At 34.8% G+C, this 24724-nt stretch overlaps 2 protein-coding genes across 6 annotated transcripts; one reads left to right on the top strand and one right to left on the bottom strand.

Moving 5' to 3' along the window:
• Nucleotides 1-367: 367 nt before the first annotated feature.
• Nucleotides 368-8341, bottom strand: LOC140793882 (uncharacterized). The gene is made up of 12 exons (XM_073145647.1): nt 8132-8341; nt 7895-8009; nt 7107-7182; nt 6092-6188; nt 4725-4827; nt 4442-4575; nt 4191-4368; nt 3915-4072; nt 2442-2651; nt 2030-2377; nt 1182-1308; nt 368-710 (listed from the first exon to the last, which is right to left on the bottom strand). The coding sequence occupies exons 1-12, from the start codon at nt 8234-8236 to the stop codon at nt 559-561; spliced, it is 1803 nt and encodes a 600-aa protein (XP_073001748.1). The 5' UTR covers nt 8237-8341; the 3' UTR covers nt 368-558.
• Nucleotides 8342-8830: 489 nt separating this feature from the next.
• Nucleotides 8831-23446, top strand: LOC140794154 (uncharacterized). Of its 5 annotated transcripts, none has more exons than XR_012110071.1 (14): nt 8831-8969; nt 11574-11771; nt 13625-13675; nt 16352-16482; nt 16581-16697; nt 16840-16962; nt 17725-17801; nt 18504-18673; nt 19702-19755; nt 20544-20653; nt 20901-21014; nt 21271-21396; nt 21494-21992; nt 23149-23446. XR_012110071.1 is itself a non-coding variant. In XM_073146046.1 (14 exons), the coding sequence occupies exons 2-13, from the start codon at nt 11595-11597 to the stop codon at nt 21962-21964; spliced, it is 1278 nt and encodes a 425-aa protein (XP_073002147.1). In that variant the 5' UTR covers nt 8831-8969; nt 11574-11594; the 3' UTR covers nt 21965-21992; nt 23149-23446. The 5 variants fall into 5 exon arrangements, 4 of the variants coding, with proteins under 4 accessions (XP_073002147.1, XP_073002149.1, XP_073002148.1 ...); XM_073146046.1 differs by having other exon boundaries at nt 21937-21992; XM_073146048.1 differs by having other exon boundaries at nt 8863-8969; nt 16333-16482; nt 21937-21992.
• Nucleotides 23447-24724: the final 1278 nt, after the last annotated feature.

Raw genomic sequence — 24724 nt, 5'->3', positions numbered from 1 at the left:
GGGAGAGAGAGAGAGTCCGTTTCTGTTAATCCCGCGGTAGAGATTTAAGCAACCAGAGACGGCACGGGGTTAACCAACCAGCGATGCAGAGTAGTTTAAGTAAACTGCTCGTGCGGTGTTGCGGAACGGTCCGAATCTAACTTGAGAGCGACGTGGAGAGACAAAATGAGATTGGGGTGCAGATATACCGAGGCAAATGTGCGTCGGATTCGAGTGGGCCCCACCGGCCATTGATTGATTGATTGAAGCAATTACAACCGTCAACTTGGCGGATTCTTATTGGCTGGATCTTCCATCCAACTAACGTAAACTAAAATTTAGATTAACAAAAATGAAAAACTTAATGAAAACAATAAAACCCAAATAATTTATGGCTGCAGGAGAAAGTGCCTTTCAAGATTGGATCACCAAAATGTTGGGATGAGAAACTCATCCTCAGCTTGCACCAAAGAAGAGAGAAGAATCTTAGAATTACAAAAACCAAATCTCAGCTGGCATTGGAATTGGCTTCACTTTGCCTCCTTTGGATGCTTATGAACTCAAAGAGTAGGTATGTCTTCAATGCTTGAAGTGTCTCACATTGGTGAAGAGAAGAGACACTCCATACTTGTTGCAGCAGTCAACAGCATCACTATCTCTGATACTCCCTCCTGGTTCAGCGATAACACTTACGCCATTCTTGCATGCTTCTTCCACCGCATCGTTCCATGCTGCCGATCATAACAAGATTAGCAGAGGTTAACCAATTCATACTAAAAGGTGAATCTTACACTACAACTTAGATGAGAAGGGTAATGCGAAAATCAATGCATGAACAGATGAACCAAATGGAGGGCAGGGCACATTTAGTTGTTTTAAAAACAAAACCATGATACCGCGTGAATCTGATCATCTATGGCTGTTGACACTTAAATTTGCAGGCTTAAAAGAGGCAAAAGACTCGCATAACATTACATCTGTCATTATCTGCACATAGAAAAACTTATTGGTTCCAGGTTGAAGTGTGGATCTTCAACCTATTGGTCTTTCAGTGTCTTACACTATGATATGCAAAATAAGTGAGATGAACATCAGAAAATGATTTAATTCTCATATCCCATTGATGTGGTCATTGTTGTGGATGTAGAAGTAACAGTTTGTAACAACAACAAAAAAACATAGTTTGTAACAAAAGATCTTACCAAATGGGAAAAAGGCATCACTGGCAAGAGCAGCTCCCTTTGCATCCTCTCCTGCTTTTCTAAAAGCAATTCTTAGACTCTCCAATCTGTTAGGCTGCCCACTCCCCATTCCCAGCATGCAGTTATTCTAAACAAATATGGCATTTGTCACTTGAACAAGCTTAAGATAAAGTCAGCAAAAAATTGGTAGATTAACATTATAAAATAGAACAAAAATACAAGATAACCATCAGCCAAATGAATATGTCAGATAAGATCTGAATTACACCAGTGGTCAGCATAAAGAACAACAGGAAGATCCGGCAAACACTTGTATACTACCGAATCAGTTCCCTAATATTAACTTATTGCGTCTCCTAGTTAGATTCAATACTTCAGCAGTTAGCAGTTACGAACCCAGATAGAAGGACCTATAATATCTATCTCTAATTAGACCCATACATTTCATACATATCTATCTTCATAGTGCACTTTAACAGTAGCTTTTATGTTACCTATCTAGCTATATGGCAACATTCTCCTCTCTTCAAGCTTGGGTCCAGTATGAAGGCACAAGCAGTACGATTATAGGAAAGAATAATCTGAAGAATCATGAGTAGTGCAGGCAAAAGGAGTCTACATCAATAGTGGAACTTCTTTTTAGGAAATCAATACACTTAATCTACCGTAAATTTAAAGGAAAAAAGCAAACTATCTATGCTGGATTTTGAATTTAATATTTGGGCTTGCTGTCCATCTTTATGTTAGAGATTCACAAAATTACCTTTAGAAAATAGTATTTCAACTCATATCAGGTAATATCTATTTTCACAACACTTAATAATAATGAGGTTAAGAAATGAACTAACCTTTGCTATTACAATGGCATTACTCTTAACATGCTTGACACAAAGCCAAGCAAATTCCGCATCAGTAAGCTCATTCTGTAATGGAGTCTTTTGAGACATCACACTAAATTTGATATCTTCTGGGGTTAAGTCATCAGATTCCTGAGCCAACCAACCTCCACCAATTTGCCTGAGAGAGAGAGCTCCTTTTCCACTCTTTTTGGCCTCAAGGATTCTCAAAGTCTTTGACTTGCCTCGTAGGACCTCAAGACCCTTTGCAGTATAGCCAGGTGCAACTACTATCTCATAAAACATTCGTGTTTCACCATCTGTCGGACTCCTAAATTCTCGGATTTCTCTTGCAAGATCCTATATTAACAAACATGTGAGTACATGAACAGATGTAAACCAAAATCATATCGCATATTCCTACCTCATCTATCATTGTGTTAAAGGCAACTATTCCCCCAAATGCACTGACTGGATCAGCCTTTACAGCTAATCTATATGCTTCAAGAATATCTTGGCGTGACGCTACTCCACAAGGATTGGTATGCTTCACAACGACACATGTAGGACTCTTGAACTCTGATACACAGTTCCAAGCAGCATCCGCATCTAAATAATTATTGTAAGACATTTCCTGTGGAAAAGATATTGGCACAAAGCAAAAACATTATATTTTCGATTATAATAAGAATGAACTTAACACTAAAGACAATAAGATGATAAGATAAAGATCATAAATAGCAATTCATTAGTCCATCGAAACACAATTTAGGATACTGTAGCTATATTGTATAATGACTACTCATTAAGAGGAAATACAGCCATAATATTTATATCAACACAAACTTAAAATATTTCACCAATAAAGATTGCTGATAATACATCAGAATAACACCTATTATGTATTTCCAGCACAGAAGAACTCTGGAAACTTTGACAAATCATGAGAAGCTACATAGAACCTGTTAAAACATTAAATAGACCAACTTCCCAATGCTGTATGCACTTTTTCTTTTCTTGAAATCTTCAATACGTGGAAAAGCTAAGATTTTTCTTGTTAAGGTTATCAGATATCTCATCTTGCCTCATATAAACTGCATTTTGTATCCGTTCTCTTGACAAAAAGGCCTTTTCTCCACTTCTCCATAATTTGTTTTAAATATATCTATACCCATGCAACTACATCCTTTGATCATCCTTTAGAAGACTTGTCCTCCTCAGAAATGAAAGATTACAACTGAGTTCTTCTTTTAGGGCAAGAGAGGTGTCACTTAGTGTGGCCGTTATGCTTGCCTCTTCAACCCAAGTAGTCATGGATATAAGCCATCAACATGACCTCTCTATTAATGGAGGTAAAGCTATGAATCTTGCCCTCCCAGATCAGCAATTGCAGGAGCCTCATGCTCCAGAGATCTTTTCTACTCTGATATTAGCAGAAGTTATGGAAATTACAGGACAGCCCATGGTTTTAAATCTCTAGTTAATCTCAGATATTTTGTGAGTAATTTTCACAGAAATCTTTAACTTATACAATCTCATAACCAATAATCTTATAAAAACAAGATTGGACAGAAGAAGATTATAATTTATAAAGGTCAAAGATGACATAAGAAAACTAGCTAAAAGTCTCAAGGCTAAAAGTGATGTGACCAAAATGAACGTTCAGAATGTTATAAATAATACTTTCAACAGCTTAACAGTTAGAGAAGGGTAAAAGTTATTTGTTACAAAATGTGGAAATCCTTCTCTCTTGCATCTTACCATATGTAACCAAGAATTAACAGAGCATCAATATTGACATACAAAACAAACCCATGCTGTATATTTTAAGCACTAATATATAAAGCTAGCACAATAATCCTTGCTTTTATTCAGTACACCATCATGCATTTCTCACCTTTCCATGGTGCTGTGTAGCTGTTGCAATACCACCAGCACTCACCAAAGAAAGACTTTTATCATTATAAACTGCAGCCTTTTGATGAGGATTTTCTCCGTATCGAAGATGAGATCTCAGTGTGAGAGGCACTGTAAGGCTAGGAGGAAATTTACCTCCTAAGAAGAAATAATTATTTATGTTACTAGAGGCATCATGTATTATTCATATACAAGCACATCATATATGTAGATTACAATAGATTTACAAGGAAAGCTGAATATGATTAACTCTTACCTTCGCCTGATTGCTTCCATAGCCATTCTGAAACTGCTGAATCATATGAAGCAACATGCTGAAAAGCCTTCCAGGCCAACTTCCTGCGAAATTGCTGATCATCCTGCTTTCCTTGTAGAAATTCTAAGAGTGCAGGATAGTCTTCATTGTCAACCACAACCAAAACATCTTTGTGGTTCTGTTACTTATGCAAGTTAGCAAAAATAAGGAAAAGCCTAAAGAACTAGACCCCAAATAGTATAAAGAATAACCTTGGCAGCAGCTCGGATCAAGGTAGGACCACCAATATCAATATTCTCAATGCCATCATCAAAAGTAACTCCTTCAGTAGATGTAACTTTATTATAGAAAGGATACAGGTTGACCACCACTATATCAAAAGTCCCTGTAAAGATAAATTCAGCTAAAGAGTTACATTTAGGTACAAGAAGTAAATGCACAAGCATTAAAACTCCAGGGCATGACAGTCACCCCACAATTTTGAAGATAAAACAGAACAAGTTTGCACAATTGCATACGAAGTTATGAACTCACCAATTCCATGCTTATTTAAGGCTTCCATATGGAGCTCATGATCTCTTCGAGCAAGAATACCCCCATGTATATTGGGATGTAGTGTTTTCACTCTACCATCTAGCTGCAGGAGCAATTACATGTTTAAGCATCACAAACAAGAAAAACATACTTTTGCCATTTACAAGGACCCAATTACCAGTAGTGATACATAAAAATATAAAATTACATTTGGATATACATCTAGACAAGATGCACCATTCTATAAGAGCTGTAATACTCCCAAGAACAAATATCAAAGAATTGCATTTTCTCTTTTGCAGTTGATTTTAACTTCTTTTGAGAAAAATAATATTTATCTCATCTAAGAGACGAATGAATAACACAAACAGCGAACATCACTATAACAGAAAGGTGATGCATTATGGTCTACAGTTTTTCTATAAGGTCCTATATCATCCAGAATGAAAAGCCCCCATAAATGCAGTCTAATTGTAACTACACCAACAAATTCATCCATAACAAATAAGCATGGCCAAATACAACTCATTTAGCTACATTAAAATAGAAGCAGCCAGCCATCCGGGAAACAGTCACAACAGCACAGTTGCACTAGCAATCATCACTGGAAGCTAAGCAGCAAACTCCAATCACTCTCCAGAGAATGGACACAGTTATAGCAAAAATGGTTCTCCTTCCTAGCAGTCTGAAGTAGGCTGCTAGCTAATCTCCAACATAGTACAGAAACAAAAAAATGCAACTCACATGAAACCAATTAGCAACACAAACAACTAACTGAGAAACAATCATGAAATTCATCGATGATGTTAAGAGTAAAGACACACACATGCTGCTAAGCACACATTTCACTTCTCAACAAGTATAGACACATACATGTGCATTCACTTGGAAGAACATTCCTTAAAAAAAAAGGAAGCAGACTCAAAAGTTAATTCCATTGTCTATAACCTCAAAAGTCAATCCTATGACTATCCTCCCAGACATCTCAGGTGATACAAAACTACAGACTTAGAAGATCCTATCCAGAAGCAATAATCATGTGAAGATACTTAAACAAAGTGACAACATTTTTTCCCCTCTTGCATGGTATGCAAAAAGGGTTAAGTTAGTTCAACATACTATATGCAGGACAACTCAAAGTTGTACAAGATTCCAACAAAATTTCGACAAGAAAGGTGATAACAAAACCACTTGTTACAAGAAAAGCACCATATTACAAGTTTAAAAATAAACACTGGAATTGTGATCATAAATACTGACCACACAGCAGAAAGACAAAGGACAAATTTCTCATGACACAGTGAACGCTAAAATTCAATCCAAGCACTGAACAAGGCTAAAGTAGAAACCAGCAAAAACAAATTTACCATTTCTGGGAAATGTGTAACTTCTTCAACTTTTGTAACAGAAACTCCAGCTTCCTCTAAAGCAGATGCAGTTCCACCAGTTGAGACAATACAGTACCTACAGAAGTATACCATTCATGTTTATCATTCATGTTTATCACTGTATCTGATTCCCAATTTCATATGTTCATAAGAATCAGATTCCATGAACAAATGCTGATTCGCCAAAATATCAAAGAATCAGTAACTATTAGACACAAAGGTAAAAACTACAACTTCAGAAGATCAAGGAAAGGAACTCAGACAATTCTAATTTCCTATAAGCATTTTAGGGCATCTATTACATCTAGAGAAGGCTATACAGGCAGCTCGGAAATGTAGATTGTATGGACACAATACTCCATATAGCAGAGACATAAGTAGGCAGTAGTATGAATTATGAAATGAGTCAACATATAGAGTTGATGTTATAGCAATACCTCATAGTTTAATATGTGAAGACTTAGAGATGATCATAGGAATAAGTTCTGCCAGTATAGCAAGTTCACCGTTAAAAAGAAACAGCTTCTTTCAGTTGAGTGGCATTTCCTCTTGGTTTCTACCTTTTCTTATTGCCAGAGCCCAAGCTATTGTATACCATATCTAAGAATCAACTGATTCATCAATAATGACCCCTCTAGAAGAATCTCAAAATAAGAAAAGGAATCTATTTTCTCAATGTGTCCAAGTTCAATATTTTTTTTTACTTATTCTCGCAACATAAATCTTCTGAGCTTCCCATGAATATAGTTCCCTGTGTGGCATAGACTGTACAGACTACAGAGAATATCTGAATATGAGAGTCAACGAACATCAATATTGTTGTCACTTGAGTAAACTTCAAAAGCATGAAAAGATGGAGAAATAGCCACAAAAGAGATGAAGAGAAAAAGATGCCATAACAAAATAATGTCCCATGATAAAATATCGTCAAAACACATAAGAGAACTAATTGACATGTAAAGAATATAAAGCTCAATGGAAGTGAAATACTCACCCTAATCTCTGAAGACCATTTCCAAGGAAAGCTAGGTCTCTCTTATCTGACAAGGATATCAACGCTTGCTTGACACCTATGAGAAGAGCATATCAGGACCAAGTCATAGCAAAAGTATGACCTCTTCAAAAAAGTACAGAATTGCAGAGGACTTGGGTAAAAGAGATAAGAGTATTTAATTTGCTCTAAATGAAGAAAATAATTACTTACATTAGCTGCTATAAATCCTCAGTTTATACTCAGGGACAGTACCTATTTTTGAGGAAATGAATACCTTTTCACAAACAAAAACATTCCCTGAGCCTACCTTAAATGGGTAACGTATTTTCAGCGTGTGTGTCAAATGACAAGAAGCATTGTCATAACAATGCACATGACAAAGCATATTATGCTTAACTATTCGTAGTTGTGTTATTCTAGGACTCGTAACAATGTGAGGAAGAAGTTGAACCAAAAAAAGAACCAACTTTCCGGATTTTATGCTGACAATACGTCAAAATATGCAAAACAAAAGAGTCCTCAACAATATAATATACAGAAAGAAATCAAAATCAAAACTAAACACAAAAAATCCGTAAGAACTCCATCTCCATAGCCCATAGTAACTTCAGTTACCTCCAGAATGAAGAGACACAAAACCAAACTTTAAGCACAAAAACTATTCAAGAGCAGAGTTCCAATCGAATCACTCGCTTTTACTCATAAAAAAGTAACAAAATCCATCTTTAAAGAGAGAATCTTTCATTAAATCTTATCAGGGAAAAAAAAGACAGAGAATCCATCAGTACCAGCAGAAGGCGAAGAAGAAACCGCCATCTGTGTCTCGACCTCCGCCATAGCTCTGATCGAACCACCTACGTCGGAAGCAAACCGACGTCGAAAGCAAGACAAGAAGACGCGACTCTGCGCCAAAAGAAGAGAGCAACCAAAAAGAAAAAGAGACGATAAAGGTAGTAACTTTACCGACTATTCTCGGAAACAAAAGAAGAGAAAAGAGAGAGGAGAATAGGAGGAAGAGAGGTTACCGCCTCGCCCCGGTGGCGGTACCGCCTGTGAGGATAAAGATAAGTAGAGGTGGCTTTTGTGGCGGCGGCGGCGGCGGTGGGAGAGCTCAGTAGGAAAAGAGGCATCCTTTTGCTTTCCTCTTTCCAAGGGGGAAGTAATAGCCGAAGGGAGGGCAAAGAGGGAAGCGATTATAAGAGGCGACCCGTCGGCGATGAAGGGAATCGAAGGTTATAATACAAATAACTTATTAGTAGTATAACTATTATTAAAAAAATAACTAATTTATTGTGGCATATAACCATACTAAAAAAATTACTGCAAACTTAGTAAGTTTTAATTTTTTTTTAAAAAAAATTAGGATATGTTTAGGTTCAGGATCAGAAAAATTTAAGAAAGATGCAATCTTTTAGTTCTTCATTATGGTGTCTTTTATTTATTTATTTCTTATGCATAGTCCAACAATATCAAGTCAAACAATTCCAATATATTTTTTTATTTAATAAAACAGAGCCTCCCATTTTCTAACTGAGGGTGTTATTACTTCTCTTTTTTAATCAAATAGAGCACTTTATTTCTAAATAATAAAAAGAGAGGGTATTATTTATATTATAGCCTAAATACAAGGTGTTATTTGTAAGTTTCTCCTTAGTGGGGGCCCACAATTCTTCTACCCTTAAAGCAAACGCCACGGCAGCAGGTGTGCGTATCAGCGTATATAATGTCCGACACCGTCGTTATTACTCCGCACTTCTTCCGCTCTCCTTTGCCGATCTCTCTCGCATTCGCTCTCCACCGACCGCTGAGGCCATCCAAGAAACGAGCCCATTGCTTCGTAAATCTTTCAAGATATCGCTCCGGGTACGTGATTTAGTAAATCGTTCTCTTAGAAGGAGAAAAATTGGATCTTTCTTTTTCTTTTCTTTTTTTGGTGGGATTTTGGGTGTGATGGGTTTTCGACCAATGTGTTGTTTCGTGAATAAATTGGGTTTCTTGGATGTTCTAATTGCACACGACGACTTGAAATCTCGTTGGGAAAAATAAATGTTGATCGGCGATCGAGAATCTCTCCTGGTACGTATTCTCGTATATCCTTCTCTTTAAAGGAGAGAAATTGGATTTAGTTGGGCTGTTGGGCGTAAAATTTTTCTCCCAATCTATTGTTTTGTCGGACAAATTTTGTTTCTTGGATGTTCCAATAGCATTGACAAAAAAATGTCGATTGGGTGATTAAGAATCGGAATGCAGGATTGTATTTTCGTTGATAGAACTTTTCTGAATCTTGGTTTTGAACTTTATTAGAAATTTTGGGTTTTTGGGTGTAGTTCGTTTCAACAAATATGTTGTTTCGGATGACCTGGGTTTCGTGGATGCTCTAACTGCACATCATAACTTGAACTCTTGTTAGGAAAAAAAAAGTGTTGATTCGGTGATCATGAATCTCTTCAGATACATGATCTCGTCTAATCCTTATCATTCAAAGGAGGGATTGTGTTTATTTGATTTTTGAGTATAATGGTGTTATGAAGCGAGATCACAACGGGTACAAATCAGCCACAGTCATGACAAATGGGTTTGAGTTTTCAACGAATCTGTTGTTTTGTCAGATAAATGGTTCCCTGGGTTTTCTATTTACACTAGCGAAAAAAGTTGATTAAGCAATCAGGAATCTAAAGCCTTGTTTGGTTTGAGGCTAAGCTTTGAATTAGATTTAGCTTGGCCCTAGTCTTTATTTAAGTACCTTGAACTAGGGTAAGATAATTTAGTATTTGGTTCTGAACTAGGCAAAGAATATATTTATTATCTGTGTGATGTGATGTGAAAAAGTGTTGATTTTGGAGGAAAATGAATGATATGTAAATTTGATGGAAAAATACCCTTTTTGTGTCATTAATGGTAATCATTATTACAATATACAAATATTTTATAATATATTATAATATTATGATATTATGATATTATAATATTATAATACTATAATACTATAACATACAAATATTATAATATTATAATAAATAAATATTATAATATATATTTGTAGGCTTAAGTACATATTTGTTGACTTATATAATATTTATGATAGTTATTTGTAGATTTAAGTGTACATTTGTTGCCTTATATGGTGTCTATAATAACTATTTATGGGCTTAAGTGCATATTTGCTTGCTTATATGACGTTTATAATAGTTATTTGCAAACTTAAGTGTATATTTTAGCTTATATGATGTGGAGAGAGAAGGGAGACTCGATTGGACATGATTTAATAGAAAATATGAATATTTTGAAAGAGATGTGAGATAAGGTTGATAAAATATAAAATTAATATATTTAAGTCGTGAAAAGTAAAATAGAATCAATTTGAAATGATATTAGTATTTACATATTATTATTTATTTGGAGAGTGGCAACTGAACTAGATTAGGAAAAAAAAGATAATTTATTGTTTGGTTACTGATTCAGGTTAGGGTACCTGAACCAGTTCATGAATCCCCTCTGTACTCAAGGCAAACAAGGCCTAAATGTGTAGATCATATTTCCTTATTTTTCTGATTCATTGATGGGATTGGATGTTATAACATTTTTAAATCTTGGTTTTGATCTTTTTAATTTTGATATTTTGGGTGTAGTGGGTTTCGACCGAACTAGGTTTCGGCCAAACTGTTGTTTTGTCGGATGAATGGGTTCCTTGGATGTTCTAATTGCACATGATAACTTGAACTCTTGTTGGGAAAAAATGTTGATTGGATGATCAAGAATCTGGAAGCCTGGATCATATTTTCCTCATCGATTTGATTTTATAGCATGTTTTGATCTTTACTTTTGAATTTCTTTTGGAAATTTTGGTTTTTGGGCTGTTCTTATTTTTTTGTTTCAGAATCCTTGTTTGAGAAGAACAATTAATTGGGTAATCAGTACCCAAATGCTTGATTCTCGTTGCTCTTTGGGTAATCAGTACCCAAATGCTTGACTTTTGTTGCTCTCTTTTGCTGATTGATTGATGGGATTGGCTCTTGTACTGTTTTCTGGTCTAGTTTTGAGCTCCACCGAGTCCTTTATCTTTTATTTTGATCTTTGATTAGCATTGAATTCCATGATGCTACAAAACCAACTGGAATTTTATTATGTTGTTTTAAGTTAGTTTCCTGTTATTATGATAAAATTTCTGGATGCAACAAAAGGAATGTGACTTCAAAAACTAATCTTCATGTCATAGTAAGATTAACTCTTGAGAATTTAGGGGCGAGTCATCACTAATTGGTGTAGATCAGGAAACACTGAATGAATATATTCAATTCTGTAGGTGTTAATGTGTTATTATTTTTGCTTGTTATTTGATGCTTTATTGTTCCTATTATGTCTCATGAATGTATATATGCACATACAATTTTCATTGTTATTGGGTGTATGTTGAGAATCATTCAATGATTAATATTTTCTTGTATCCCCTCCAATGCTAAATCACAGAGGTAGTCCAATAACATCAACATGTCTGTGAGCTACAAATATTGGGATGACTGTGTGGACCTGGAGGATATGCAATTATTGTGGATGGATGCTGATGTCTGCAAAGAATGGATTGATGTCGGAGAAAGGATGGGTCAGAAAGTTCACCTCTCACGAGATCCGGATGGGGAGCCTTATCTCACACAAACTGAAATGAGGGTATGTAATTAGCTGCATATTTTTTAACATGGCGAACAGATGAGAAAAATCACGTAATACCAAATAGAAATGTTTACATGTTCATTGAGCTTGTAACAAGAAAATATGTTTTATGTCATTCAACTTATTGGTTTATGTTCTCTATAGAGGAAGATTTGACCTGTAATCTTACTTATATGGTTTTATGAATAACTTGTAATAGAAATTGTTAAAGTTAATCAAATAAATGTCTATGCAAATGTGAGTTTGGAGAATATGTTTGTGGCTCGTTATGTTCTGTAATAAATTTACATATACTAATGATTCATTGTACAGTCTCCATACAGTTTTTGTATATAAGACATCAAGCATACTTCCCATGAAAGGGGTATATATAGATACAATCGGCAAACATCAAATTTGCGAACACCAGATTTTAACTATCCTTCTTGCATTATCTGAATTATTTATAAGCTCAACATTCTCAAAAGCCTTATTTTGAGATCAGAATCTTCTAATAGATAACTGACACAAGCACCGGAACTGGTGCTGTATAATTAATCAATAAACTATTATTCTCCTCTCTAGATTTTTTCTACCCTTATCCTGCTCATGTTCAGTTCAATTCTCTCTTCATTTTGTTTGTAGGATCTCACAATTTCCATTGTGGGTGTCTGTACAGGCATGCATTTAGTACTTGCATATGAAGTTATAAACACTATTTTGCAGTCATGGATGATCTTTCTCGTTTACTTCATTAATTATTTATCATCATTTACGTATGTATGTATTATATTCTCTTGTTTCTTCTTGCTGCTTGATGTGTGTGTACATATATATGGATACCATTTGCAGATATACTTTAGCCATTCTATATATTTCTTTTTGTTTTTGTCTTTTTGGAGAATTTAGTCTTGGAAACAAAAAAGAGCTGAATCTCTTATTGTTCCCTTACATTGATTTTGTTTGTTTGCCTGTGAAAAGGAGATCTAAGGAGATCTATTGTAATTGGTGAATTAATTCTCTTGCAAATACAACCGAGTTCAATGAGTTGAAAGACTCAAATATGAAAATGGAACAGGATGATAATACCGTATCATTGCTTATATTAAGCAACGATGACCATGTCATTGGCGGCACAACACTTGGCACACCCCCCGTGCTGAGTCGTGCTGATCTGACACAAGTACGTGTCGATGTGGACTCCATTCTTTTAAATCTTTTTTTATTTTTTATCATTAATCAATTTTAATGTTATTTTTGTGTTGACAAATAAATGCATCATCATTAAATTGAAGATTATTAATAATATTTAACGCAACATTCTCATATTATTCTTGTGCCGACAAATGAAGTCTTTAATCCTCTCTGTCATTCTACCTTCAACTATATATTATTTTTTAATTATTGAATTATTATCTTTAAGTGTTTAATTATATTATGGAGTGTTCAATCATTAATATTATTTTTAATAAATATATTCAATTATATTATGTGTTGAATAATATTTATATTTGACTATTGCATATATTTAATAATATAAGTCATTGATAAAATAATCTAAATATAAAAGAATGTAATGCATGTTTTAATACATATTGTTACGCAAAAAAATTAAAGATTAATATACCGAAGACCAAAAAATATATTTAAATATCCTAAATATTTTATTAAAACTATGTTAAAGGCGTGCCGAGAGCATGCCAGTTGGCCACGGCCTGTGCGGATGGTGGCATGACACTTCCGTCATTAATATCAAGATTGAATAAAATTAGTTTCTTACTAAACTACTAGGTAGAATGGTATACACATACTTGATACTTTTAGACACTTTTTCACAACGTACTTATTCCATGTTCTTGTGCTCCTTTCAGTGTGTGGCTGGAATTATTGTCCAGAGGCATTTCAATTCACAAATAGACCGGGTATTCATTTTACTATTTCCCCCTTTTTTTAAATAGCTGTGGTTTGTTCTCTTACTTCGTTCAGTTGTTGTAGATAGTCTATCCTCAATCTGAATATTGTACTTTTCCTTTCTAGCTTGTTTCTGAGATGTGCTAGCATATTCCTTTCAACTCTTATTTTTCTTGTAATATTTAGCATTTTTTTAATGCATGCTTTAGTACCTGAGCTAGCATGGAACTATGTTGGTTTCTTAAGTTTTATTTTTTATAGTTTTAGGTTACTGAAGAAATCTTAGAAGATATATAAACAACATTCCTCCAGGTCATGCTTTGACTGTTTGACATACTTGGACTTTAGAATTCTTTTGATATACTTGGAGTTCAGAATGTTTGCAAAGAAATTTCAAGTTATGATATAAAAAGTTTAAAACAGTGAAACTTGACATGGTAACTGCTTAAAGGAGTTCAGTGAATACTTCTGAGTTCTGACAAGAGTGATGCCATTATTTATACAACTGAAAAAGTGAAAAGTGAAAATAAAGACTAATATCAGACAAAACATACATTAATATATTGGACGTTAACTTATAAATTGCACCCGGTTCCTTTCTCAAAACCATGTCGGATTAAGAGTAGTGGTTGATTGATTTCTAGGGAAGTGCTAGTAAAGTACTTAGCTTGTTAGTTAAGAACTCCACTACCATGAGATATTTAGGATGTAAGCTGTGAATCATTAAGGTGGTGCTTGAAACTAGAGTAGGAAAGCTTTTGAACCTGGTTAGAGAACACTAACCAGATTTAGTAGCCAAACTGTAGTTTATGCCTACCCAGGTTTAACAGGTTAGAGAGGAGAGAGAAAAAGAAAATGGGTACAAGTTTGAATAGTTCGAATGATAGTAAAAAAAGTTCTCAAATTATGAATTTACTCATGAAATGACTTTCACTTATCTTTTCCATGTCCTCTCTCGTCTCCTCTCTTACCATGCACTCCTCTCTCATAAACAAGACACATTTTAAGATAATTTTAACTTTATGAGAGTTCTAATTTGATAATAATATCTCAATACTAACATTCTTCCAACTACAAAGGCATTTTTGGGTGCTTTTACTATATATAACTTAAAAGAACTATTTGTAAACTTTTGTTGACAATGTAATTCTCAACCTCTAATGATTATTTGCAGTCCTGTTTGCCTTTGAATTGCTTACTAAGTATTGGTCGCTGTCTTAAAAAAAAAACTGGTGCTACCTTAGAATTGTTCACTAAATATCTATTATTGTCTTGTAAGTCAGCATTGATGATTGTTTGCACTTTGCGGTCCTGTTTATTGTTGTTGCCTTGGAATTACTTACTAAGTAAATATTCATTGATGTCTTATAAAACTATTGCTGCTGTGAATTACATATTAAGTATCCATTGTTGTCTTATAAGATTGTTGCTACCTTAGAATTTCTTATCCACTGTTGTCTTATAAGACCATTGCTATCTTGGAATTGCTTACTAAATATTTATTACTGTCTTATAAGACTGTTGCTGCCTTGGAATCGCTTACTAAGTATCCATTGACTGTTTTGTAAGACCATTGCTGCCTTGGAATTGCTTACTAAGTATCCATTGCTATCTTATAAAATCGTTGCTATCATGCAATTGCTCACGAAGTATTCATTCATTTCTCACTTGAGAAGGTTTTTTTAGGGGGTGCCGCTGGCACACCCTATGCCACGTGTTGGCACTGCGTCGGCATAGTAAGTGTCAACTGGCACGGCAGCCCTTGTTACTAAATATCCATTGTTGTATTATAAGTCAGCGTTGTTACCTTAAAAGGATGGATTGCAAAAGAAAGCTAATAAAAATGGCACATTTTTGGGACGACTTCAACTTTATTAGAAGTAAAATTTAATAATAATATTGTGGTACTAACATCCTTCAACTACAAAGGTGTTTTGGTCCATTTTTATAGCATATCCTTAATTTTTCTCACTTTTTATGTCACATAAAAGGTAATAATGACACTGATATTTTAGCTTACAACCAAACAATCAATTTTTTTAAACTAGTTTAAGCCTTTAAGGTTCCTAAAAATTGAGGGTAAAAAGTCGGTCTAGCTACTTGTGTTCAAAATGCTACACTCGTTCTAAATGGACCCTAAGAGTTTGGGGGCTTAAGTTGAGGTTTAAGTGATGTTCAATTTGAGGTAATCAATTGAATAGTCACAATACAGTGCTGCACTTATCTACAATACTGTATTTGTTAAACCAGAACGAATGGGTGTAGACTGGATAGTGATAAACTTGTCAAATATAAATAGTTTAGCTATTTCATGATCCCTCGGACTTCATTCATGCTTAGTCTATCTGAAATAGATTCTTTTTCTTTTCATTTTGAATCCTCTATTTGTAAAGTTAAACTTGAAGTTCTGGAAAAGATCCAGGTCAGTACCTGAATGCCAAATAGGCGGAATAACTAAGTGAGACCACTGAATATATATATATATATATAAAAAAAAATCTATCACAAAGAGTTTGAGACTTGACCAAATATCACACTAGAAGTTTGCAATGATATTGCTTTTGAGATGCTTAAACTTCAAATTGTATCTCTCATTCATTAATAATTTTGTAAATGCTTAACTGCTTGCATCTTTCTTTCTTAAATTCTCTGACCATGTTGTTCTTAGTTCTTACCCTGTAGTGCAGGACATGATTTGTGCTATTGCTGAAATTGCAAGTGACAGACAACTTCTCGCAGAGAATTATGATCGAAAGACAAAGCAAACCAGGATTGGCATCATGCAGGTGACTCCTGAAATTGCAGAATGGCTTTCCAGGTACTTAACTATCAACTGCTATGATCCTATCCTAATAGTTCTCCCTACTTTGATGCACGAATATTATATATATTTTCTGGAAACTGGTTATTTTGTAGGGAAATGGGGTACAGGAATTATGAAATTGAGGGAAATCCAACTTTGCTATACAAGCCTTTTGTAAATGTGTATTTTGGTGCTGCTTATGTAAAGTGGCTCTCCTCTTGTGATGGAAAGTATGTTAAAGTACAGCAATTTACATTTACTTTATGACTTCTGAAGGTGGCTTTTGCACTGTGCAATATTGCTGATGATGTGCATTGCTTTCTTCTCTTGTTTTCCCATGAAACTCAAATATTTGACGAACTGGCAATACAGAGAAAGAAATGAAGAATTTGTTATCAGAGCTTACAAAGGAGGCAAAAAGAAAGCTGATCACAAATCAACAGCAGCCTATTTCCAGCGATATTTATCTGTCAGAGAGTGTCTGTTATCCAAGAGGTTTCAAACTTTCATAATGTTTCATTCCTTAGTTTAGCACCAAATCTTTCTGCCTTTTTTGTTTTATCATTCCTTGACATACTTTGTTGAGTTTTCTCTATCTTAAGCTTTATCAATTTCTCAACTGTACAAGCTTTCTTTTTCACCCTGCATCCATGGTTATGCATTATTCTATTTAAGTAGGTGGTATTTTGATAAGAGTCACAAGATTTATTGCTTAAATGGATATAAATAGCAATGTGATCCTTTGTGGAATTGTTCTACTACATTTTAGTCTTATTGCAGAAGACATCCTCTTTTTGACCTATTTGCAATCGACTCAATTTTCTAATGTCTGGAATGAAAATCTTTGTAGAAAAAATATTGAGGAATTTGGTACAATATGTACATACAAAAATGTTTTTTATAGCAACAATTTGCTTACATGTTTGTAAGTTTCTTTCTCCGTTTTTCAACAGTCTGGTGACTCTTATCTACTTCCCTCTTTACTCTTTCCACCCCTCTTAGAATCTACTGCCTAGCTGCATTATATTGGGGAATTTTGTGATATAGTCTATTAGCCTAATCTAAAACCTAATTATACTCTTGGCTATAAAACCTTACAGACCTAGGTCCCACATATCTTTTTTATTTGCTCATACCATATTGTTCTAACTTCATCTCATATGTGAGATATCGAATGTTTTGTGTTACTTCAAATGCTTTAGCATTGAGTAAGAAATGGTTATGAGATTATTTTTATGTACTTATTTCATTTTACAGAGAACAAGAGATTGCTGATGCAAATTCCTCAGCACCTAATGCTTTGAATGCTCGTATACCAACTTCATTGGAGGCAGGTTGTAACATTTTCTATCAGTTACAGTAGCATATTGGTATAGACCAGTAACTCATCAGTCATCACAAATTAGCATTTTATATTGTAGGAGTACACTACATGAAATTGTTCTAATTGTAATTTATTTTTTTATTTTCATGGAAGTTCAAAGTATATGCTTCATACGATGCCTTTCTTTTCAATTGTTGTCCTTTCTATTGATACACATTAGCACTTTTTTTGCATAGGTTAACTTGTTCCACATTCTCACAGAAAATTGATGGCTCAAAGGTTTCAGAAAATTTTTGGGAGCAAATAGATGAGTAAATCCAAAAGTTTGTTAAGGAAAGATGTGAATATGTCAGAGTTCCTCTCATTGATCATATCAATTACCATGGAATGCATTTGGCTCTGATAAAGTAACTGAATATATCATCATGGCTAAGTTGAGAAAGCTCCTACTACGGGTTGAACAAGATTTTCATCTGTTGTTTTTACTTCAACAGGAAATTAGTGCTTATTTATTGGTTAAAGGCAAATTTGTGCATGACTTCCCATAACCATAGATGAAACCGTTTGTTTGAGAAAAGTGAGACTTTAACTACATAGATAATTTCTGGTACTTCTTACAATATGATATTTAGGTTATGGAAGAAGTGGAAGAAAATTTACGAAAGACACTCTCACTTGTCTGACATGATATCATCATACCATGCGGAGTTAGGTCAAGAATGGACATATTGGGACAGGAGAGTATCCCCAGGGGACATGGAAGAGATGTGGAGGCATCCTGATGTTCTAAAGGAGTGGTCAAAATCTGGTGAGAGACAAGGCAGAGTTCGTTTTTCACATGACTCACATAAGAGACCGTATCTTTCTCGAATTGAGGTGAAGGTAAGACGCGATCTGTTGGTTCTTGATTATTGTATCTTTTGATTATATACTTGTATCACTCAATATTGTCCTTTGTTTTTTGCTTTCTTATGTATAATCCAACAATGTCATGTTGAAACTTCCACTAGTGTGTTTCTTTAATAAGCGTATGCTGACATTTTGATGCTTGTTTTTGTATATGCCATTTCATAGATAGTCTGATGTTTTCTGCTAAGGAGAACCACTTAGGTTACTACAGATAGTAAGTTCTCATAGATGCAACATGGCCACATAGCTTTAGTGCAGTTACCCACTATCTAAAGTGCCACTATATCAATATCAGATTAACTTTGGTTGTAACTGTTGAGCAAGATGAACTTGAAAATAAGTTATTTTCTGTCTTAATAAACTTGCATAATAGATTATGATTGGAACTGTTGAAATATTTAATAATGACAGTGAAATTTTTTTGCAATTTATTCTAAATAAGTAAATAATTAGCAGTTTGTGTTATTGTGATCAAACTTGCACTGTGAAATCCTTACTACATACCAGCATAGATATCCCACCTCATATGCAGATATTGATATTTAATACAGTAATTAAACCTTAATCAACTAGTTATATCCAATCCAATAGGCCTAATGCATTGGTGAATCAGCTAAAGCTTTTTGTTTCTTTACAAATGGTTTTCAAGCTGGTCAATGCTAATACCTGGTTATAGCAACCTTGGTTGAGGGCCGTCCATGTTGAGATGTGCCTGACTATGTAATACTTATGGATTTCAAAGTAATAGGATTTGATATTCAAAGACTAGTTTACAGCCTTATCTCTCCATACAAATGATTGCTAGTTTGGTTGGTGCTTTAATGCCATATGTTTCTGTCTGATCACCATGCCAGCTTATGTCATTGACCACTATATAAACTTCTTTTTCCATCATGATCTATTTATGTGAACACCTGTATATTACCAGTACAAGTACAACTGCTAGTCCTTTATTTTACTTTCGAATTTTAGCTGTAAACTTACAAATTTTGGTTATGCAGGCAGTTGCTGAAATTATCATTTCACGGCATCTTGATTCCAAAGGAATAAAATCTGTAAGCTTTCCCTTTATTATTAACAGTCATAGTTTCTACTTTCTAACAATACAAAAGATGCCAAAGTGCTGATTATTTACTGATGAACTGGACTAAATTCCTTATATTTGAAACTATAATTTTTCAATCTGTCTAGGCAGTGTAGTGTGCTTTTCATGAACAATATTGCCTTATAAACTCTAGTTTTCCAGGAGAGAAAATGAAAAATAACAGTCAGATTCAGACAAATTCAATGGGCACTAGTCAATAAATCCTTGATAATGCAGTTTTTGAATTTATGGTTTTCTGATCCTTGATCAGTTGCTTTTTAACATTCACTCATTTTTCCTTTGTCATCATATAACAATTTTCTGCCCTTTCTTCGGCAACAATGGCATATTAGCTCTGATAATCTCTGGTATCATTGATCTGGCAATGCTGCTTGTTTTCTACTCATTACTCTACTTTGTAAAATCTAACAAAAGAGAATTACTTTTTTTCTATTAAGTCAGAGCTCTAAAGCATTAACTATTGTGTGAAAATTCCGCCTTCAACTTATGGTACTAGTTCTATGAGGAGTTGCTTCTAGGTACACATTTTACTTTCATAGGACAGAAAATTTGGATCTCATATCTTGTTCACTAAGTAGTTGTGGATAGATTAGTTGATACAGATATCCATGTGTTTGAAAATATTTCTTCCATGCATCTAATTCCAATGCTGATAAAGACAAAGTTTTTCAAAGGTTATAGCTGTTTAAATATTAATGGTTTTGTGTTTCTAGATTCTAATAACCGTTCTCTCCACAGACAGCTTTAGCTGCCCTTGCTGAAGTATGTAGTATGCGTTTTGTGAACGGAGTACGTGCAAGGACTGGGTTAATGGGAATCGATTATCCGACTGCCCTTTGGCTTTACAAGTATAACTCATCTTTGTATTCTATTTTTTCTGTTTCATGTGAAGAATAATAGTGAACTGCCATATGCTAGTAATTTTTCTTTTCTCATATACAATTAGAAGGCTTTCTTTCACCTTTTCCCTTGTTCTTTATTTTCAGTAAATTCCAGAAGGAATGCACTACCATCATTATAGCTGAATTTATCTTGACTCTGCCTATTTTTAGCCTGAATATGCCTAACAATTTCACCTTCTCTTCCTTCATGCAGGGATGTTGGATATAGAGCATACACTGTAAGTTCTGTTGAGGATCTGTACAACCCATTTGTGTCTATGTACTTTGGTGTGGCCTACTTGGCGTGGCTGTCAGAATATGAAGGGAGGTTAGTGTTGAATGTATAATCACATATTGTTGACTTTAATGGCTGCTTAGTTCTGCAATATTGTCTGGTTCTGATAATGAATGAGATGTCCAAGTCATCAGATTTTACAGAGTCAATTTGATTCATGTCAATTACATCTGGACGCAAACTGTATTTTGTCCTTTCCTTAGTATTCTTATAATTTCCTATATTTTGAGCTTAAAAGCATATGACAATATAACGTTATGTTTTCTGTTATAACATGCCCACAATACAGGAAGAGAAATCATGAGTTCATTGTGCAAGCTTACCTTGGCGGACCAGAGAATGTCAACGTTCAGGAGACGGGCCCACTTTGGAATAAATTTCAGGAGGCGTTGAGATACTATGAAGATCCAAAAAAGTAGGTCCATTCGCTGTCCTATTGTAAGAAATTAATATGATGACTTAAATTCTAAAGGGGATTTTAGTATCTGCTTAATACTTGTGCACATATCTAGACCTTGTTGACGGCAACACCCATGCCACTGCACTGTGTGCCAGCACGGCAGGTCATACTGATGGCACAGTCAAGGGTGAAGTAGAAAGAGAGGAGAGGGTACTTGCCGTTGCTGTCACCATTTCAAGAGGGACTAGTTAGAGGGTGGAGAGGCAGCAGTAGAAAGAAGAGGCGGGCATGATGTCCTAAAGTTAACATGTTAACCATATACTACTGGGAGGCACCTGCAGGCCTGCTGCATATGTGTCCTGCCGGTTGTTATCTGCTTATTAAGTAATACACTCAGTACAAAGAGGCCCCAGATGTTGGCGACCCTCCTCATTTGATTTTAACCTGATGTCCTGAGATCTGTGTCAAACAATCTGCTTTTTATTGGTCTGGTGTTGAATGTGAAGATCAAATTAGATTTTCTACATACTAATATGTTAATCACCTTATCTGCAGGGATCAAGGAAGTTGCTCCATCTTGTAAACTATTTAATTGATATGATCTTCTTTAGGTAAGTTACATTTCTGCTTCACATCTCTGTTTAATTTCTTCGTATATATATATATATATATATATATGTATGTATGTATTTACTCCGAAAGTTTGGTGCCTTTGTCAACGAATATAGTCAGTGGTAAGTCAAAATAGGTGAATCAGAGGTCTTTCTTTTTCTTCTAAATTTTCTTTTCCAGAATAAGGCTTGAGAGCAACAAGTTGCAAAAGAGACACTGACTGATCCTTCTGATATTTTTTACTATGATCAAGATATGCTTTGAGTTAGTGTGTGATGATGTTAGCACTCCATTTTTGGCTATAGGAAAAGAGTTTAGGGTCAACTTCTCTGATTGATCCTGAGGAAATAACGCAACTACTGGGGTGATAATAGATTGGAAGACTATTTCAGGGAATAAATGAATTGGACAAGATGATAGATAGATGAGAGGGAGTTTGTTGAGCACTAGGGTCTTTCTGCTTTGTTAGCATGGAAGGCCAGGCTTGATGTCACTAATTTAACAATTTGTTGTTGATCATTGATAACACTGATACATTACAAGTTATCTGATCAGTATCCTGACTTGACCCATAGGTGACCTGAACCAGATGTCTGTGGGAAGGGCATGAGCCTTTCATATCCAAAACCCAACCATTGATGACCTACCAGATCCTATTATTCTTTACATAGGCTTATCCAAAATATGGTTTGGGTGAGTAGTTAGTTATGTTCACCAATAGTGAGTAACTACTTGTTCTGATTCTGTTCCTACCTTTAAACTTTAACATAGGGAAAATGGAAAGAAGCCAGAGTTGACTTAGTTTGTCTGTCCAACTTGCATAAGAAGTTTCAGTATCTTGTCTCTTCGGAAGCCCGGATTACTATCACGTATGTTTTCGAATAGTTTATGAGGTGAAATTTGGATTGGCCTCACTTACAAAATTGTAGGACAAATTTATAGCTCAATCAAAGAACGTGAATAGAAAGCTCAATTGGTGGACAGTTGAAGTTTCAAATATAATCTTCACAAAAATATGGAAGTCAATATTTTGAAGCTTTTATTCATCATTGGTTCTTATAACTGCTATAGTCCGGCGCTATTTTTTTTACCTACTGAAGAGAGACGATCATGGTCTAGCTGTTATGTGAATTTATATTTTGTTATATATTTCAGCTGTCCGATTGAGGAATTCACATCAACTATGCAGTATTTCAAATGGCAGACTTTGTTTGATGAAACCATAGCAGGTCCTGCTCCAAATAAGATTCTGTTCTTCATCTATGTAGTGTGATTCTTGTGCCAATGTTAAAGACTTTGGGTGTAGGATTTTATTTTGGTGCAACATGACGTTTCAAAAAGTTTTGCTTGCTGAAAGTGTTAGTGGTAGCAAATAGATGGAAATCATATTGCAAAGACATGAAATTAATTCTGAAATTTTATAGGAAATAAATTGCCATTATTCCTCCACTATTTTGGCCACTTTCTTTTATGTTATTTATGAACTACCTGCTGCTTTACTTTACTCAAAATACTTGCAATACTGGATGTTTTCCTCTTCCAAGGATAGAATACAAAAGACACCAAATGAATTTAGAAGTTTTGCTTCCTGACAAGTCCGATACTATAGAAAATATGAGATCCAAGGGTCAATCAAAAGATAAATGATTTATATGGCATACTATATGTTTTAAGACTTCATGCTGCTAGAAATCCATGGTTTAGCCCAATTAAAGGGTCACATACTTGCTTAATTTGGTGCATAATCTATGAATCTCAGTTGATTGGTACCAGTAATCAAGGTCTTGCTCTAGATCTAGAAATCTTGCAGCCTTTTCCTTGGTGTTTCATTTACTGTCTAGTGAAGAAATGGTCACTGTATCTGGAGAACCTCTCACATTAGCAGGGTAACACTTTTGGATGTGTGGAAATGAAAGTATTTATTTGATTGTTGAGGAAGGAATATGGTACATTGCCATTATGAAATAGTTCAAAGGAACACCCATCCCAAAGCTTACAGGATCAATGACACTATTCATGGGCCTTTCTAGAGCTAAAATTAGTCAACTTTCAGCACATCTTGAACAGTAATGAGTAAAACATTTTGGAGCAACTCCCAAGGTTCAGTGAATCAGGATTTCACATGTCTTCTTGGTTTTTCTTGTGTTACCAACTATTAGGATAAACTCATGTGAGTTACCAACTTGTGTTCTTCTTTCGAGAGTAGTTGAATTACCAACACCCCTGTGGTTGCCTGACTTCAGAATCAAAAGAAACATGCTCACATGAGAGTTCCAGTAAAACCAGCAGAAGATTGCTAGATTGAAGTTCAAAATTTTCAGTTGGATGCTGTGTCAGGATTAACAATGGTCTTCCCCTACTCACTCAGACCAGTCAAATCCTTAATTTAGAATTAGTTGTACTTTGCATATCCCTGACATTAACTCCCACTAGGCACCACCCAACTAGTTCATCATTCTAATCCATTCTAAGGCCATCAAGCACTAATAAAACTGTTTGGGATATCATATGAATACAAACTACATGGATAGAATAATACTATAAAAGTAGAGTGTGAATGATAACAAATGTAGAGTGATGTAAATAAATTCCTCAAAATATTTATATATTCATTTTTACCACTTTATTATCTATATGTGATTGCTGATTGTTGTAGTACTGTAAACCATTAACCATGAGCTGTGAAGGAGTACTAAGATTCTCCTATGGCACGTGACACACATGTGAGGGC

This window comes from Typha latifolia, chromosome 8 (assembly GCF_019914945.1).
Source record: "Typha latifolia isolate L0001 chromosome 8, TyphaL0001v2, whole genome shotgun sequence".
Taxonomy (NCBI): domain Eukaryota; kingdom Viridiplantae; phylum Streptophyta; class Magnoliopsida; order Poales; family Typhaceae; genus Typha; species Typha latifolia.
The sequence above is the reverse complement of the archived record's forward strand: the minus strand, read 5'-3'. Positions and strand labels throughout refer to the sequence as shown.

What these genes read in the sequence shown, in the direction of transcription:
- LOC140793882 (XM_073145647.1), bottom strand. Translation starts at nt 8,236, where the DNA reads ATGCCTCTTTTCCTACTGAGCTCTCCCACCGCCGCCGCCGCCGCCACA. An exon ending in ACCGCCACCGGGGCGAGGCG is followed by an intron (nt 8,010 to 8,131) that starts GTAACCTCTCTT and finishes CTTTTGGCGCAG; the next exon opens with AGTCGCGTCTTCTTGTCTTG. An exon ending in TTCTTCTTCGCCTTCTGCTG is followed by an intron (nt 7,183 to 7,894) that starts GTACTGATGGAT and finishes CTCTTCTCATAG; the next exon opens with GTGTCAAGCAAGCGTTGATA.
- LOC140794154 (XM_073146046.1), top strand. Translation starts at nt 11,595, where the DNA reads ATGTCTGTGAGCTACAAATATTGGGATGACTGTGTGGACCTGGAGGAT. An exon ending in GAGTGTCTGTTATCCAAGAG is followed by an intron (nt 16,963 to 17,724) that starts GTTTCAAACTTT and finishes TTCATTTTACAG; the next exon opens with AGAACAAGAGATTGCTGATG. An exon ending in ACTGCCCTTTGGCTTTACAA is followed by an intron (nt 20,654 to 20,900) that starts GTATAACTCATC and finishes TCCTTCATGCAG; the next exon opens with GGATGTTGGATATAGAGCAT.